The sequence below is a fragment of the Cryptomeria japonica genome, unplaced genomic scaffold, assembly GCF_030272615.1.
Source record: "Cryptomeria japonica unplaced genomic scaffold, Sugi_1.0 HiC_scaffold_77, whole genome shotgun sequence".
Lineage (NCBI taxonomy): Eukaryota > Viridiplantae > Streptophyta > Pinopsida > Cupressales > Cupressaceae > Cryptomeria > Cryptomeria japonica.
The window spans coordinates 94,391-111,304 of NW_026728899.1; the positions used below are offsets into that span (position 1 = coordinate 94,391).

Here is a 16,914-nt window from a genome sequence, read left to right on the forward strand (position 1 = left end):
CAATATAAAGCATGCATGGACGGTGTTTGTGTCAACATCCAAGAAAATTTCCTCTTTTACCAATTCTGAGACGGCTGAGAAAAATGTATATATTAGTTCCTTTGAAGAAGGCCATCGCTCCAATAAAGTCTAATCGTTTCCACATTACTAAATTAATGGCGGTGGCGAGAATATGAGGAAGAATACGTCTAAGGCAGGAGGTAAGCTGATCTTCAGATAAGCATATGCAGCAGAAGATAGAAAATTTCAACGATAATGAAAGAATGGTGAGAATACATCTGCGGTAGCAGGTGAGATAGCCATATGCTGCAGCAAGACTTACTCTGACGTATCGAAAAGAGCAACAACTCTGGAAGTATATTATTATAATATTACAAGGATTGGTGATTTAATATACGGAGTGAAGATGAATTAGTCATAAGGTTTGGGCTATATAAAGCTTGTAATGGGCTTGTAACACACATTCATATCCTTCTGAGCTCTTGTACTATCTGCGTTTCTATTATAATGGCTAACCGAATGATTTACTTCACACTGGGACTTTTTCTGTTGATATGTTGTTACAGCGACAGGGTCATGGCAGGGGATTCCGATCCCTTGCAAGATTTCTGCGTTGCAGATGAGGAAAGCAAAGGTGAGTAAAAAACTTTATACATAAACAATGGTAATGATTTGCTTATTAGACGAGTCGAGTTAGTAATAGATTGATTTGATTTTGCTTTAAACAGTTTTGGTGAACGGGTTCGTTTGCAAAGACCCAATGCAAGTTTCAGCAGACGACTTCTTCTTCCGGGGACTTGGGCAGGCAGGGAACACCGACAATGATGTGGGCTCCAACGTAACGATGGCGAACGTTAAACAGATACCAGGCCTCAATACGTTGGGAATATCGTTGGTCCGCATCGACTACGCAGTGGGTGGAATAAATCCTCCTCACACACACCCAAGAGCCACCGAAGTTCTTGTTTTACTGGAAGGCCAGCTTCTTGTGGGTTTCATTGACACCAACAACAAGTTTTTCAGCAAAACGTTGGAGAAGGGAGATGTGTTTGTGTTTCCAAAGGCACTTGTGCATTTCCAGCAGAATGTGGGGCATGAAAATGCGGTGGCCATATCTGCATTGAGCAGCCAGCTTCCGGGAGTTCAGACAATCGCCAACTCTCTGTTTGCAGCGGATCCTCCTCTCCCAGATTCCGTATTGGCCAAGGCCTTCCGCATCACACAGGAAGTTGTGGATTACATTCAGAAGAAATTCGCATAAGAATTTGCTGTGTTCTATCAAACAAAACAATCAAGAGGGGACCAAGTCTTTCCCAAATTCTTTTTCCTTGCCGTTCAATAAAACAATCTTTCTAGAGTTATTGCCGTCCTCTTCTGCTATTCATAGCATCTGTTTTGAACATGACTATATCCTCCGCATATTCCAAAGATGAAGGATTAATTTGAAGCATCTGAAGGCATTTATGAATATTTTATACAAGAGCATCCTTGTATTAGGTATACATTCATTTGCAACATGTTAACAATATATTCTTTAACATAAATATTGCAGGAACAACAACAAACAAAGTGCTTGACTTGGATAGAATGAGTAACACTATAATTCTTGCATGCCAATCTGTCAAGGGTGTTCTTTAACATAGTCTTAACCTCATTTTAGCTCTGACATAAAAGGTGAATGGTTTGGAAGTAGGAAATAGTTATTGGGAAATATAATTGGTAGTTGTTCTTCAAATCACCCTCACAATCATCCAATGCTTCAAGACTCCCCATCAAAGAAGTCATTCCAGAAGGTTAGGGACTCTCCTCAAGATAAGAATGATTGCTCTAATAAATATAGTATACCTTCGATGGAATGCAATACGGTTTCATTATGTCTAAATTCCAAGAAAATCCATAGAACTAGAATATCCATTGCATCCAATATCGCAATATTTTATCGGGGATAATATGATAACCTTGACACATATTACACCTATTCTTACATCAATCTACCTACATAAGGGTTATGATTGAGGGGCCTCTTGTATTAAACATTTCTAATAAGTTGGAATGACATGGAAAATCTAAGACAGTGAAGATAGATTATTGATAATAACACAATTCATTTACATGGTGTTAATTATGAGGGTAATTAATTTATGGCTTCCCAAAATAAGCTTTTCTAAATCTCCCCTAATTCATTCCTACGTTATAATAAATATGTCAATGTGGATGTTATGTATGAAGATCTAAATACTAAAGGGAAAAAGGATAATGCTCATGTTGATTTTAAAAACTTTGTATGTAATATTAAAAATATGATTAGTTGAAAAATTTAGCAATATATTACCTTGTTCAATCATAAACTATCAGTTCGGTTACAAAAAAAATTCCTCAAACCATTTCCTCCTTGTATAAGCATTTCTATAGATCATCAAATATGATAACCAATAATTTAACCATAGGTTTCCTATCAAAGCAAATGCAAATCTGCATATGTGAATAAGCACAATAGGATAGGAAAATATTGTTGCCGTAGGCCATGTATGTTTCATGCGGGAAAAATATTATTGTTGCAAGCCTAAGAGGTGCATAAAGGAGCTCCTTGGATCCATGGATATGCAGGTGTAAGTTTGAGAAATATGTGAAGGCGGAGGATATTTTCATATTGAAGCCATTTGCTAATTGATATGAGGAAGATAAAAGTGTCGTCATATTGAGAAGTTGTCAATTACACTGTAATGAAGAATAAGATAATAGATATAACTGATACATTATCGGTGAGATATGTCAATTTTATAATCTTCTATTTTTCCTATGTATTTTTAGGGGTTCAAATGAATAAAGCTTCATATATAGCCCCTCTAGCGATCAGTTCATTGTGAAGCTTAAAAGCCTCTTCCGTCATGCCTTGGATGTCTATACCTCAAATAATCTAGTAATATGAGAAGTTTCATTGCGCTTGCATCCATCTCCAACTGTATCGATCAATATATTAATTATCAAGCCCATTCTACATTGTTCACATAGATAACAAATAAGGCTATTGTAAGATGACACATTGCTCTGATAGATTGTGCTTATGATCTTTTCTTTAGCATGTCTAATGCCACATATGTGATCCCTTGCCTACGCAAATAGGGAGTCAATGAGGTATAAGTAATTACTTGATCATGTTCCACGAGGAATCTATTTATTCACCGGGTTTCTCGTCTCTCTATGAAAGATTCGCACGTCAATCATATGAGTCCTGCAAATAGTGGTGGTTCACTAGCACAAATAATTCATGACATTCACTAAACCTAGGGTTCTCTCTCAAGGTCATTGTGGTTAATGCTACACCAAAATAGAATAATGTGGCTTTGGTTATTTATGTACAAGATTCAAGTTGGGAAAATCCAAAATATTGGAAAATGTAGACAAAATGCATGACCCAATGGTGAGCAATATCTCCGATATTTTTTATGTTTTGCAAGAACTTGAGTTATTGTTCATTATTTGAGTAAGTGGTCTTAATAACATGCATCCAAATAAAAGAGAGTGATTGCAAATTCTAGAATTGAGGTAGATCTTCAAAGGAAAGGACAAAACAATAGCGGACATGTTGCATCGAGTTGAGCCATATGTGACCTTAGATATCCAAATTTAAAAAATGTAAAAGAGACAATTTACATTAAATGATATAGAACTCTAGATAACCAATAGATTTATTTGACTCACAAATTTGTCATTGAAGAGGTTTTAGGTCAATACAATACAACTAATTCAGGTCAATAATCTATTGTTGCAAGTCTTTACAAATATGATGTCATTTCCTATCACCGAGTCATCCATAGGTGATCATTCCTTTGGTTTTAGCTTGACGATCTATCTAGATCACATACCGGTTCCATAATTTGCATCGTAAGATCTTTTATATTGGTTCCATCATTCTAATATATCTCCACTTGCACTAAAATCAGGAATCCCCATTAAAAATAGGGTTTTAAGGAAATATATTTCAATAGAACATGCTCTATCCATATTGTTGACACAAATTTGAGTCAATCATTTCATAATTTTTTCACCCTCAAATCGAAAAATATAAACTAGTGATAAATTTTTACAACCTTTCGAAAAATATAAAAATATAACAAAATCATGTGCTAACTGACTGAGGAGAAAATTTATGAAAACCCCTAAAATTGTAATGAGTTACTCAAAATGAATTCAAATCTAGACTTCTGGTGGATCAATGTGCCCTTGTTTAACCACCTAGAATAAATAAAAACAACGATCACTGTTTTGCAACACTAAGAGTGAATTTTGTGGAACCCCTAAGTTCACAATAGCTACCTCAAATATGCTAAAAATCAATATTGTAATAGACTGGACAAGTTCTTGATTAAAAGCCTCTATGAATTATAATTTTCTTTTGTCAAATCGAGAGAGATATGAGCTTCACATGTTGACCTTCTTAATTGATATACAAAAATAGAATAATGCCTTGAGGTCCGATAACAGTTTATAATATTCCTTATGGAAGAATTCGCTACATACTATATCTCCAAGAGACTCCAAATGCAATGTCGTATTCAACACATGTCTTTGCAATGACAATCGTGTCCTATATCTAGAACTCCTAGCAATATAACTGAGGTGTAAACCACTAAATTCATCTAGGCCTCCTAATTATCTAATATAGCTTATGACCAATTATAACTAATTTAAGGTATGTGTACCACATGTTGGCATATGCATTGAATAACATACATTATAATATCATATCCTTGGCTACATAATATATTTCGCATACTCCAAACAATATGATTTGACAAGCACTTTATAATAGTAGAGGAAATGAAGATAAACAAGGATAATGAATGAAAACATATAAAGTTGCTATTATTAAGACCAATATTCGAAATCTTCATCATGCTTGACTGGTTCGCCTACATATGAACTTGATCTACAAAAGATGGGGATGTGTAAATAATTTTCTCTACAACTAGATGAGCCCCATACAAGACAAAAAGATGAACAGTCTGGAGAGATCTTAGATTGATATTACTTTAGTTATTGTGTGTTAGATGTGTTTTAATTCCTCTAGATGCAACTTAATCACGCACTTGTAATTATACATATACCCGTTCAGGTCATGTCCAAATAAATAATTTCATTGAAACATCTATTCTCATATTGGTGACATGTAGAAGATGATTGTTGCAATAGTCAAGCATGTGGATTAAGCGAGTCTTCCTTATAATGCAAGCTAGTGAATTGTGAGCGTTCTAGAAAAGGTCCAAAATGTATTTGAAAGGTCATTAAGCATTTGGCTTGTAAAACTTCTGAGATGATAATGGACTAAGCACCTCACCTTTTCAGCATTTTTTTATTAGGATAAAACAAGTTTTGAAGGGGCCCCAAACCCCTTTACAAACAGAGGGTTTGCATTGAGAAATGGACCAGACTACCTGACAGTGGACAACAGGTTTTAAAAAGGACCTGAAACCTTCTAGACTTACGGGCATCCACCAATCAAAATATGAACATCACAAAACAGGATGGCACAACCATAAGCTCGAAAACAACAAACAAAACATCTCAAAAAACAGAGAACGAGGGTTTTTCTGGCACCCTCGGCCAACTAGAAGCGTTTTCCTAGGCTCCCTCAACTTGTAATAGATTCGTAGGACCACATAAAGCCACAAAGACCAATGCTAACCAAAAACCAACATTGGCCAAACTTGGCCCTTGAAAACTGCTAGCATCCAACCTGTCCCTACAAGAAACAAAAAACATGGGGTTTTTCTGAGCTCCCTCAACCACCGTGGGTTTTATCATGGCTCCAAAAACCATATGCTTTAAAATATGCCATACTGAGAGAAACTTGCCCAACAACCAACTCTCCACCTCTATAGGAGACACACAAGAGTCAGCAAGAAGATCGGCATCAACATCCTTACAGCCAAGAAGAGGGGCCCCATCAACACCCCAACGACACTTCCAGGAAACACCAAAAACATCATACTCCACCTCAATAGGAGACAAGTCAACTCCAACTACATCCATCTCCCCCTCAATAGAAGGGAACCTTCCACAGAGAATCCCACGGACCCGAAAAAAACAGCACTCCAAAACAGCCCAACTCGCAAGAAACCAAACAAGCAGACCAAAAACATCATGTGTTTCAAGACCGATACACAGAGGGAACTGCCCGAAGCCCATTCGGAAGGTAAATAACACCTCAAGGACCACCAAATAGTTACATGAGCCACAAGAATCATTATACTCTTTGTGGCACTATTGGTCTTGTGGATTTAGAGGAATCACATTATTGTATGGAACATAAAAGGGTGCGAGGATAGCATTGTTGGTATTTATGAGAGAATGTACACAATTTCAAGAGAAGTGAAATATGAAGATAGAACCAAAAAAAAATTCCTTCATATCAATGTTGGCTTCAGTAGTACCACATTTATATCAACGTAATATGCAATATTTTGTACTTAAATAAATATTGGTTTCCGTGGCATGTTGAATTATACCATCCCGTAAATTAAGTTAAATATCAAAATGGAGGAAACAAGATCATAACATTAACCAATGCCAATGACATTAGGAATAAGAAAAGGCCTAGTTGTTATCTTTAAGGAAGAGCTAGGAACTTAGGTTCCTTTTCCTTTTGTTGCGAGGGATTGAGATTTTTTCTAAATCATGAGAATGAATCTAAATGGCATTGATGCATGAATTAATATCTGTTCATTTTGAGAATCTTTGTTACCAATTTACATAATCAAATAAAAGGAGTATAGCCATAATTTCCCAGTTTTGGCAAATGAGGCTCACACATTCATTTTCCTAATTGTTTGCAGCTCACAAGTATGCAAGCATCTCCCATGCTAGACTTATCAAATTCCTAAGACTTGGCTCAATTTTTGCAAAGCCAACTGAGAAAATTCAGATGAAAGTAGATATGAGAAGCATTATTTCAGTACAGCCACTTCAACCTTTCTAATGTGACAAGATTTTGGAGTCCTATTTTTAGAGGACCTGCGAATTGCAACGAATGTTGATCTACCAGGTATGTCACGTTCAATAAGATATGTAAAGTAGGAAAAAAAAAAAAAAAAAAAAAGGGAGTTAATTATATATTATTTTTAAAATATAGTTTGGGGAAGAAATATATTGCAGTTAATGTCACCATGAAGCTTTATGCCTGTACTTTTTATTTGATACGTACAGAACAAATTCACTTTTTTAGGATTTGGTTTAAGTCTGGTCTAATATCAATTTTCTAAAATTTTATTAATCGCACATAGCAGCCCCGACATGCTTAGCGGTTACATGAACAATGGTTAAAAGTAAATGATATGTTGTAAATTGTGGTGTTTGCAACCTAGATATAGAGATTGGTAGTTAGAATGAAACTTTAACAATTTGCACATGATTGGAAATGGCATATTCTAATACCACAACGAAGATGTAATCTGTGAACCTTACCCTTCACAAATTGAAACTTGTAAATAAAGAAATGTGTAGTTGTACAGTGATAGATTAACAAAGAAAGACAAATCATAATTTCTAATCTATTTTTGAATTTGGCTCAAATGATCGAATCTGTGAATGCAAAAAAATTTATGTGAAGTAGATTGCTAGAATTTAATTGGAGATCTTTGGAAAAAAACAAATTCTTATTTTAACAGTTGAGTATAACTGATTACAACACAAATTACCAACCATGTTTTGCATTGAAGAGTAGGAGCTCTTTGGTAACACTTGCAATGAAATATTCAATTATTTCCAATTGATATTGCATGCAAGCAAGAGAAATTTGGTATACTTGGAATGAAAAGTTAATTATTTTGAATCCACATTGTATGTAATCAGTTCTATTCTCATTTTTTGATTACTACATATGCATTGTGCCTCATGTGTATGTTGGTATGTAATAGTAGGGGGATATGTGAATATCAACAAGGCAACGAACCCTTGATACAACAATGAATGGGAGGCCCTTCTGACCGTCATCTCCAGTGTTGATTGTTTCTTTTTCTATCATTAGCCCATGAAATTTATATATTTCTAATGAATACACTTTAAGGGGAAGTTGGTAGAACCCACCTTTATTTATTTGGATCTCAATGTGATACAATTATTTCGAGTGCAACTAGTCATCTCATTGATAAATTTTCTAGCATGAGGCATGCAGATGTTTGAATGTGTGGGTTGAACAATTGGACTCTATGAAATCAATAACAGATACCTATAAAAGTTGGTGGTAATACGAGCATACCAATTTTTTCTAGTATCAAATTCACAAAGAACAATCATGCCAAATCCATTCATTTGAACACCTATATTGAGGTAGACTTGATAGGATTTTACATTCTTCAAGATTGTGGTGTTGCATTCTATCTTGACCGTTGCAAGATATCTCATTACTATGTGAATGGTCTGCTAGAAAAATCATAGAGTCTTATATATCATTTCAATTGAACTGGTGGAGAACCAATTAAATATGTGTTTCTCTCAGATGTATTTATATTTCAACTATTCTTAATTCACATTCAATTCAATGATCAAAGATAAAGTTTTTAGCAATGAAGTTGTAAAATTACTACTAATTATATAAGAGTTTTATGGGAGCTCCTCAATCAACAATTTGAGTGGATGGCATACTGGGTTTAGGCAAAATCTAGTGATCACAAGTTACACATATTTCTAAAAATCTGATGTGATTTTAAACTCTTAATGTTATTTGAGTGTCTCACAATGGATGCACATGTTAAGGTTATAGTTGACAGATATTTGTTAGGTTTCACAAATTATTACGTACTTTTCCACAAATAAAGTGTTGCAACATTTTCTTTCTAAATTCTTTGGATTAAGGTGGAACATTATCAACTAAATTTCACTATGAAAGAGTATTGTTATTGATTTGAGAATAATCTTGAACATCTTGATGTAGAGTAGATATATCCTAGACTATGAGAGGTGCATGGTTGACAAAGGAGTACATATTCATGTAGAATTTAATGAATGACAATATGGATTAGATGGGAGATATCGTAGAGGTGGACCTGGAAACCATGCGATTAGAAGGTAGCTTTCACACAAGGAGGTTTAAATTGACAACCATGCCATGTGTCAAGAGGAGAGGATAAAGGAGATGGCTTTGGGATGGGAAACAACGTGCTAATAGTTACTAATAGTTAAAATTCCCATGTTTTCTCTAGGGTTCAAGTCAATTGGTTGGATTGATTCACAACAACAAGAACCTATGGGGCACACAAATGGAGCTAAAAAAATTTGGGGCTCTGTTAGAGGTAAACAAGCCTAGTTTCACACTTGTTGTACAATTGTATCATGTAGATTACAAAATTGGAATTCGCAAGGCTGATCTAGAGGCCTCGCATGACATATTTGTGTGGTGCATAATTGATATAGATAGCATTGAACAACTTGATTTTAAGGGAAAAATACTTATAGGTAAGAGGTAATTTGAAAGATTCATAGGAGAAAAAGAGAAATTTCTATAAGATCCATCATTGCTTGTATTTATTTTAAAAGAAATGGTGAAGCATGCTATAGAAACTAGGTTTTGTCTATTGTTAATAATAATTTGTATATGTATGCTTTATTGAAATCAAAAGGGGGAAAATTGTTTTTTTGTTAAAACTTATTTTTAATTATTGAATTATTTGATGTTAAGGAATAATTAAATTTTTAGGCTGTAATGTCGTAAATCGCATACATTCGCAACTTCACCTACGTTTTGTGTGTACTTTGGTGTCCATTCGCTTAATATTTTTGTAGGCTCATTTTAGTACTTACATAAGCCTTCTTCTTTACCAAGGTGCTCAGGCCGCATTTCTCATGGACATTGGTTTATGTCACCTTTGCATTAGTCCTATATTTTCTTTTCTCCCAAAATTTTTGAACGTATATTATCTAGATACGAGTTTTTCACATGGACATTTGCACATCATGATAGCATCCTACAAAAAAAAATATGCAAGCATTTCTAAACAAAATTCAACTTTTTAGCTTTATAGGGCAGTTGCAATGTTTCGAGATGAATCTAAATGACTCATCAGTATTTTTTCATTCCCCACTCTCTTTATGAACCTTTCTTTTATTTGGCCTGCTCTCTCTTGGCTCTCTCTTTCTCTCTCAATATCTCACACGCTACTCTTAATCTTTTCACGCTACTCTCACGATATTTGTAAAAAGTTGGATTGTGATGTCTCTAAGTAACTCCATTTAGTTTGATTGATTCGCATTAATCAAAATTTAAAGACCTCCCACCGAGGGAGCTAGAGGATGATGGCTCTTTTGGAGGTAGAAAAAAGTAGTTTCATAACTATCACAGTCGCCTAATGCAGATTCTAAAATTGCGGAATTGGAATGGTGATTTAGAGGATTCACATGAGATAGTTGTGAGGTACATAATTTATTTGGATAGAGTTGAACAACCGAATTTTAGGGAAAAATAACTCATAGAGAAAAGGTAATTTGAGAGATTTCTTGGAGAAAAATAGAACTTTTTATAAGATGCATGTTTTTACCTTTTTTCAAAAGGAATGGAGAGGTAGTCTATATAAATTCGGTCTTGCCTATTGTCAAATAAGAATGAGTAGTTTCATCCTTTAAAAATTAATAAAATATATATTAAAATTTAGTTTTTTAGTTTGCTGATTAAACTTTCTTTAATTATTAAGTTATCTGATATTTACGAATATCAAAAAAATTATTTGAATTACATGAATTTAAGTAGTCGGCTATGACTAAATTCGGATCAAGAATCGAAACTACTAGTTGTGAGGCCCACCCTTTGGTGGCTTCGATATTGGCATTATTGGACCATGATTGAATTCTAGGGCTGTATAAGTTTTTAAAGTTATTAGTATTAACACGTGATGATGTTATTAGAATATGTCAAATGTGGAGTGCATCTGTAGAGCAGTTTGATTTTAATATATGCATATGATGAGGACAAAAATTTTGATAGTTAATTAGGTATTTTGATTTCCATGTGATTATAGTGGGTTAATTGATGCTTTGACTTTATAAACATGAAATTCAACTATATCGTGAATTATTAAATTATCAAATTTATTAGAAGTAGCACCCTGTCGGGTTTATGCTTCTAGAAAGGAGCACTTGGTTTGGATTTTGATAGCTACCTTTGTTCATTTGAAATAATATTAGAACTGTTATAAAATGAAGAACGATTAAAGTTGAATGTAAATCTTGACTGTGGATTCGCATGGTCATTGAAATATCCCAAATGTCTAGTTGGCATAAAAGTGCATGTAGCATATTTGAAGTTTTAAAATCTCTGATCATGGATGCTATCACTTTTTAATTCACAAAAAGGAATGGACTAAAGGGATGAGATTATTAAAGTTGTAAGATTGAAAATATTTATTACCTTATTGGGCTTAGTTTTCCTCCAATGATTATAATCCTTCTAAAGATGGAAAAGCTCGAAATATGTTAATAGTAATCTAATCGTGTCGCTTCTTCCTTTTTTGAGAAAGTCCAACTTTTCCAAAAGATTTGTGGGTATAAAAAATTACGGAAATCGATATGAGAAAAGATTAGAGTTGATCAACCTATGAGCTTCTGAAGAAGAACAACATGCGAAGGATTTGTGAAGTTGGAGGGGTTTCAAATTAATTCATGGCCATGTAGAACGGCCACAATCTACTTCTTTCAAAGAAGTTCACATTCTCTAAGAACCTGAGGGAAGTGAAAATGGATGGGATGAGTTCTATTGTAACTTACAAGATGATAGAAAAGGATACTGTAATCAGTTGCTAGGGGTGAAAGGTTAAGAGAAACCATAAATATCAGGACATCCCTAGCCTACATCAAGGCTTAATATACTACCTTCACCAAATCTATTTGCATACAACCTCTCCTATGCTCTAATCTGGCCTAATTTTGGTATCAAAGAGATCAAAGTGAAAGATGGCTTCAAGAGCCCTCAAAATTACCAAGAAACCCCTTAGAATTTCTAGTGGTTTTGGAATTGCTTCCACATAAGCATTCAATCTCCCTAAAAATTCCCAAAAGGGCAATTCCCATATCGAGAGAGATAAAAAAGGGAATGCCCTAGAGATAAAGAGCTAAAAATTGTGTCAAAAGAAGATAATGTTAACAGTAGACTGCATGTAGAATTACAATCTCTCTTGGGATACCAATTTGAAACTGAGGAAAGAAGTAAAGATAAAAATGAAAAACACGTTAAAAATCGAAAAAATAGAAAAGGCAAATCTAAAAAATGAAAGGGTAATGAAGGAGAGTAAGAAGAGGAGATCGACATTAATTGTGGTAATTAATATCCAAGACAAAGAAATTTGAAACTAAAACGATGACACATATATGATAACTAACACTTTGAAAGTGATATTGTACTCAGTTGAGGAAAGAAAAGGTCAAGTATTTGACCTACCTACAAAATATTTCACTTTGGACCTATCCCTTAAAGACGTCTCCAAATCATAGTATCTTATCATCGTGGAGGAGGAGGACTTGGAAACCAGCTTGGCTTCCATAGCACCAGATCCCACCCCGCTTATTTAAACTTCACAAAGAAACAAGAGTGTTAAGCATGGTGAAGAGGAGGATAACGATGACTATGAGATGGAGGTAAAACAAGGTAGACTGAAAGAGAAAACAAATTTATTGGGCAATAGAGATTCTCAATTTGGGGACTCAATTTTCCATTTTCTTGCTATCATTAAGGACCTAATGGATTTATTCTATGACTTCTCGACCTATTTGGCTGAGTATCGCAATAGGCATAAGTCTAGGATGGAACAAAAAAGGCACAAAGAAAAAAGAAATTGAACCAAATATGGAAGGTGAAAAGAGGCAAAGAGGGTGCTACTTGAGAGAACTAGAATTCAAGACTAAAATTGGTCATGAAAGAGTTTGATGCTCTTATGAGCCTCCATAATATGAAGTCTACATAGTTTTTCGTGGTTTGTTATTTTGGTAGTGTTGGGGTTGTGTTGGTGCAATAACTTGTTTGTTATTGAGCTTCTCTGTTTTAATATTCTAACTTTGGGCATGGGACCCTCTTCCCACCTTATCTAATCAAAAACAAATTTTGTGTACACTTTTAATATTACAAATCAATGTTAGATGTGGTTAAAAAACATTAAAATATAGTCAGGTCATAGTATGATGTTGCATTGGACTATGTTGGTAGTGAAGAATTAAATTGTTTACGAGTTTATTTTTATCAAATGAATTGTGGAAATCTCATATCTTTAATTAAATTGTTATCAAATGTATGATTATGTGTGTATCTTATTTCAATTTATATTGGAAATAATTTTTTTTTTTATTTGAGCGTGTAGGAAATTTTCATAGCTAATATAAATTGGAGTTCCCTAAGAGAATCCTAGTCATTTTCAATTCCTAGTGAAGCCTTGACCTTAGTTAATGATAGGGACTAAGGTCTCTGATTTTAGTAATTGTTGTAATGTGATGTATTTTGTGTTTTAAATATAGTTTTATTTTATTTTGATATTTGAGTAAGTTAGCATTTGCGTCCAGCGGCATCCTTATGGCAAGATAGATTTCACACTGAGTAGGTTTTTGAATGACTTTCAAGTGTTTGTTTCATCTATTTATAAGTGTACACAGACCCATACTGAAACACTTAGGAGATGGAGGTAAAACAAGGTAGACTGAAAGAGAAAATAAATTTATTAGGCGATAGAGTTTCTCAATTTGGGGACTCATTTTTTTCATTTTCTTACTATCATTAAGGACCTAATGGATTTTTTCTATGACTTCTCGATCTTTTTGACTGACTATCACAATAGGCATAAGTCAAGGATGGAACAAAAAAGGCAAAAAGAAAAAAGAAATCAAACTAAATATGGAAGGTGAAAAGAAGCAACGAGGGTACTGCTTGAGAGAGCTATAATTAAAGACAAAAATTGGTCATGAAAGAGTCAAATGCTCTTATGAGCCTCCATAATATGAAGTCTAAATATTTTTTCGTGGTTTGTTATTTTGGTAGTTTTGCGGTTGTGTCGGCGCAGTAACTTGTTTGTTATTGAACTTCTTTATTCTAGTATTCTAACTTTGGTTGTGGGACCCTCTTCCCACCTTATCCAATCAAAAACAAATTTTATCTACACTTTTTATATTACAAATCAATGTCAGATTTCGTTAATAAACATTAAAATATAATCAAGTTATAGTACGATGTTGTATTGGACTATGTTGGTCGTGAAGAATTATTTTTTTATCAAATGTATGATTATGTGTGCATTTTATTTCAACCTATATTGGAAATTTATTTATTTTCTTTGAGTGTGTAGGAAATTTTCATAGCTAATAGAAATTGGAGTTTCCTAAGAAAATCCTATTCATTTTAAATTCTTAGTGAAGCCTTGACCTTAGTTAATGATAGGGACTAAGGTCTTTGATTTTAGCAATTGTTGTAATGTGATGTATTTTTTTTTTTAAATATATTTTTGTTTTGTTTTTATATATGAGTAAGTTAGTATCTGCGCCCAGTGGCATCCTTATAGAAAAAATAGGTGTTATGTTGAGCATTTTTTTGAATGATTTTAAAGTGTCGGTTTCATCTATTTTTGAGTGTATTTAGGCCCATAAAGAAACACTTATGAGTTGGGTACCTTTTTGGGAATTAGTCCATGGGATTTTGCCATCATTTGATCTTGTCCAAGTCTCTTAGAAAAAAGGTGTCGAAAGTCTAACTTGCGGGTGACAGTAAGTAAATTACCACTTTCAAATCCACTCCAACAATTTTATGAATGGTGCTTCCGCATGCCTCACACATATGAGTGGATCCAAAGGATCCTATTGGGGAAGAGTATACAATATTATTCCTCTCATCCCAATGCTCTCACACGTAGGAGCATTTGTGATATCCACATACCCTTAGGTTTTGGTGAGAAGGGGTTAGAGGAGGTGAATGAGATCAATGTGGTACCTCCTGACCAGGGGAGGGGAGGTCATATGACACATATTGTATATACCATTCTAAGAGTCTTTGTATGGCTTATTATTTTATTTTTTGCATCTTTCTTTTTGGGATTTTTTGGGAGGCTTTGTGGAAGGACTCAAAAGAGTCTTTGAGAAATTTCTATCAAACCCTCCTCATCTATTAAGGAAATATTTTGATATGATTCAATCTTTAGAATGCTATATTCCATTTTGTTGTAAATATGTTAGTGGAGGCTTTTGATTTGATTTTTAAATTTCATCTTTCTATGTCTTTTCTTATGTATATGACACGTGTGTGAGGGTTTAGGCTCTCCCAAGTTGATCAGAGAAACTCATGTGTAGGGTGAGGGATATGTGGAACCTCCAAGGGAACGATTTTTTCTCGTTGAGAAGGAGATTTCTTGGGTATGAGTATCCTTGATTCTTTTGGAAAATCTGTGGAAAAATGGTTCGATATAATTTAGAAGGGATGTGAATTATATGGTGTTGGACTCCCTTAATGGATTTTACATCTGCGTGGAGTATTTATATTGGGAAATCAAGTTTCTCATGGGCCTCTTAGCTTGGGGGTTGGTTGTGAGAAAGCCCAAATGTTGGAAGGTGAGCTCTCCATTGGCTTGTTTAAAAATTGTGTTTTGTAAGATTTTTTGTGGAATCAAATGGGGTGCTACCTTGACATTGGAATGAAAATATTCATTCTCACGTTTGGGTTAGAATTTTTATTACATTTTTTAAATGGGTTGGAGTAAGTTGTTAAAAATTTTATCAAATGGGTCCCTTGTAATGTTGTGTATATCAAGTTGATAAATGATGATGTTGTTGTGTTTAGAAGCGATTATATTTTACTTTTCTAAAAAATATACATATTGTTTAAGGGCTGAGTTTGTTTAAGAAATAACTTAGCGCTTGTGATAATTTGCATTTCATACGTTTAAAAGTTATTGATACTTAATGAACAAATTAAAGTTATTAGTAATAGTGGATTAAATTAGCTTTAAGAGTGTGAAATTTTCATGCACTTTTCTTAATATTTTTAGTTAATAAAGTGAAGGGGATGTTTATCACGCAAATATTGTTCTCTTTGTTATCCTACAAAATAAAAAAACTTGCTCTACTTAAACTTTGGTTTAAAATTAAAAATAGTTATTTGTAATTAGATGTGTATGTTCACCTATTTAAAAATATATATTTTATACAAAGTATATTTACCTTTGTAAACACACACACACAGCAAACTTGAGTTTGGGTTTCTAGTGTTACCATATCGGTTAAGGCCCCATTAAGCGGGTTTAGCATGATAATTAATTCTTTTAAGAGAATTTAATTTAATATAACTTTAGGAAATGAAAAACCTTAGGTGGAGTTGGTGTGCTAGGTTTTAGGATTTAACATGTCTTGGAATCGTTTAAATGTGATGTGGCCTCTCAAATTAATTAGTCAAGTGAAATAATTTAATTTATCTAATTGATAGTGAATGGTAATTAATTAAATTAAATCTGAAATCAAAGTGTAGTATACTTTTATTTCAAAAATTTGGTTTTAAAAGAAAGTAAAATATCAGCTTAGGATTGAGAAAATTCACTCTTTATTTCGTTTTAATTTAGTTGAGTTGGACTCTTCAGAAGAATAAACTATCGTTGTGGCTAATATTTAGTTAAAACAAACAGTATATTTACTTATTAAAAATATTTAATAGAAAATTATCATTTATTCGTTTGCCGCATTTAATCTCTTTATATATCATTGGTAATTAGTTAAAATTTGTTAAATTTATATATAATTTAGCTTAGTTAGGGTTTACTTAGCTATAGGTGTTAGGTCACGCCATAGAGGCCCGACCGGTTCACTACCAATTAGGAATTAGAGGGAATGTTGCCTTCAGGAGTTCCTCCCTTGAGACATGTTGCATAAGGGTTCCAAATCTCGATCACCTTATCATTCTTGTTTTAC

At 33.8% G+C, this 16,914-nt stretch overlaps 1 protein-coding gene across 1 annotated transcript; it reads left to right on the forward strand.

Annotated features, from left to right (window-relative positions):
• The first annotated feature begins 576 nt into the window (after nucleotides 1-576).
• On the forward strand, nucleotides 577-1,261 carry LOC131078320 (putative germin-like protein 2-3). Its single transcript, XM_058015988.1, has 2 exons — nucleotides 577-634; nucleotides 729-1,261. The coding sequence occupies exons 1-2, from the start codon at nucleotides 577-579 to the stop codon at nucleotides 1,259-1,261; spliced, it is 591 nt and encodes a 196-aa protein (XP_057871971.1).
• Nucleotides 1,262-16,914: the final 15,653 nt, after the last annotated feature.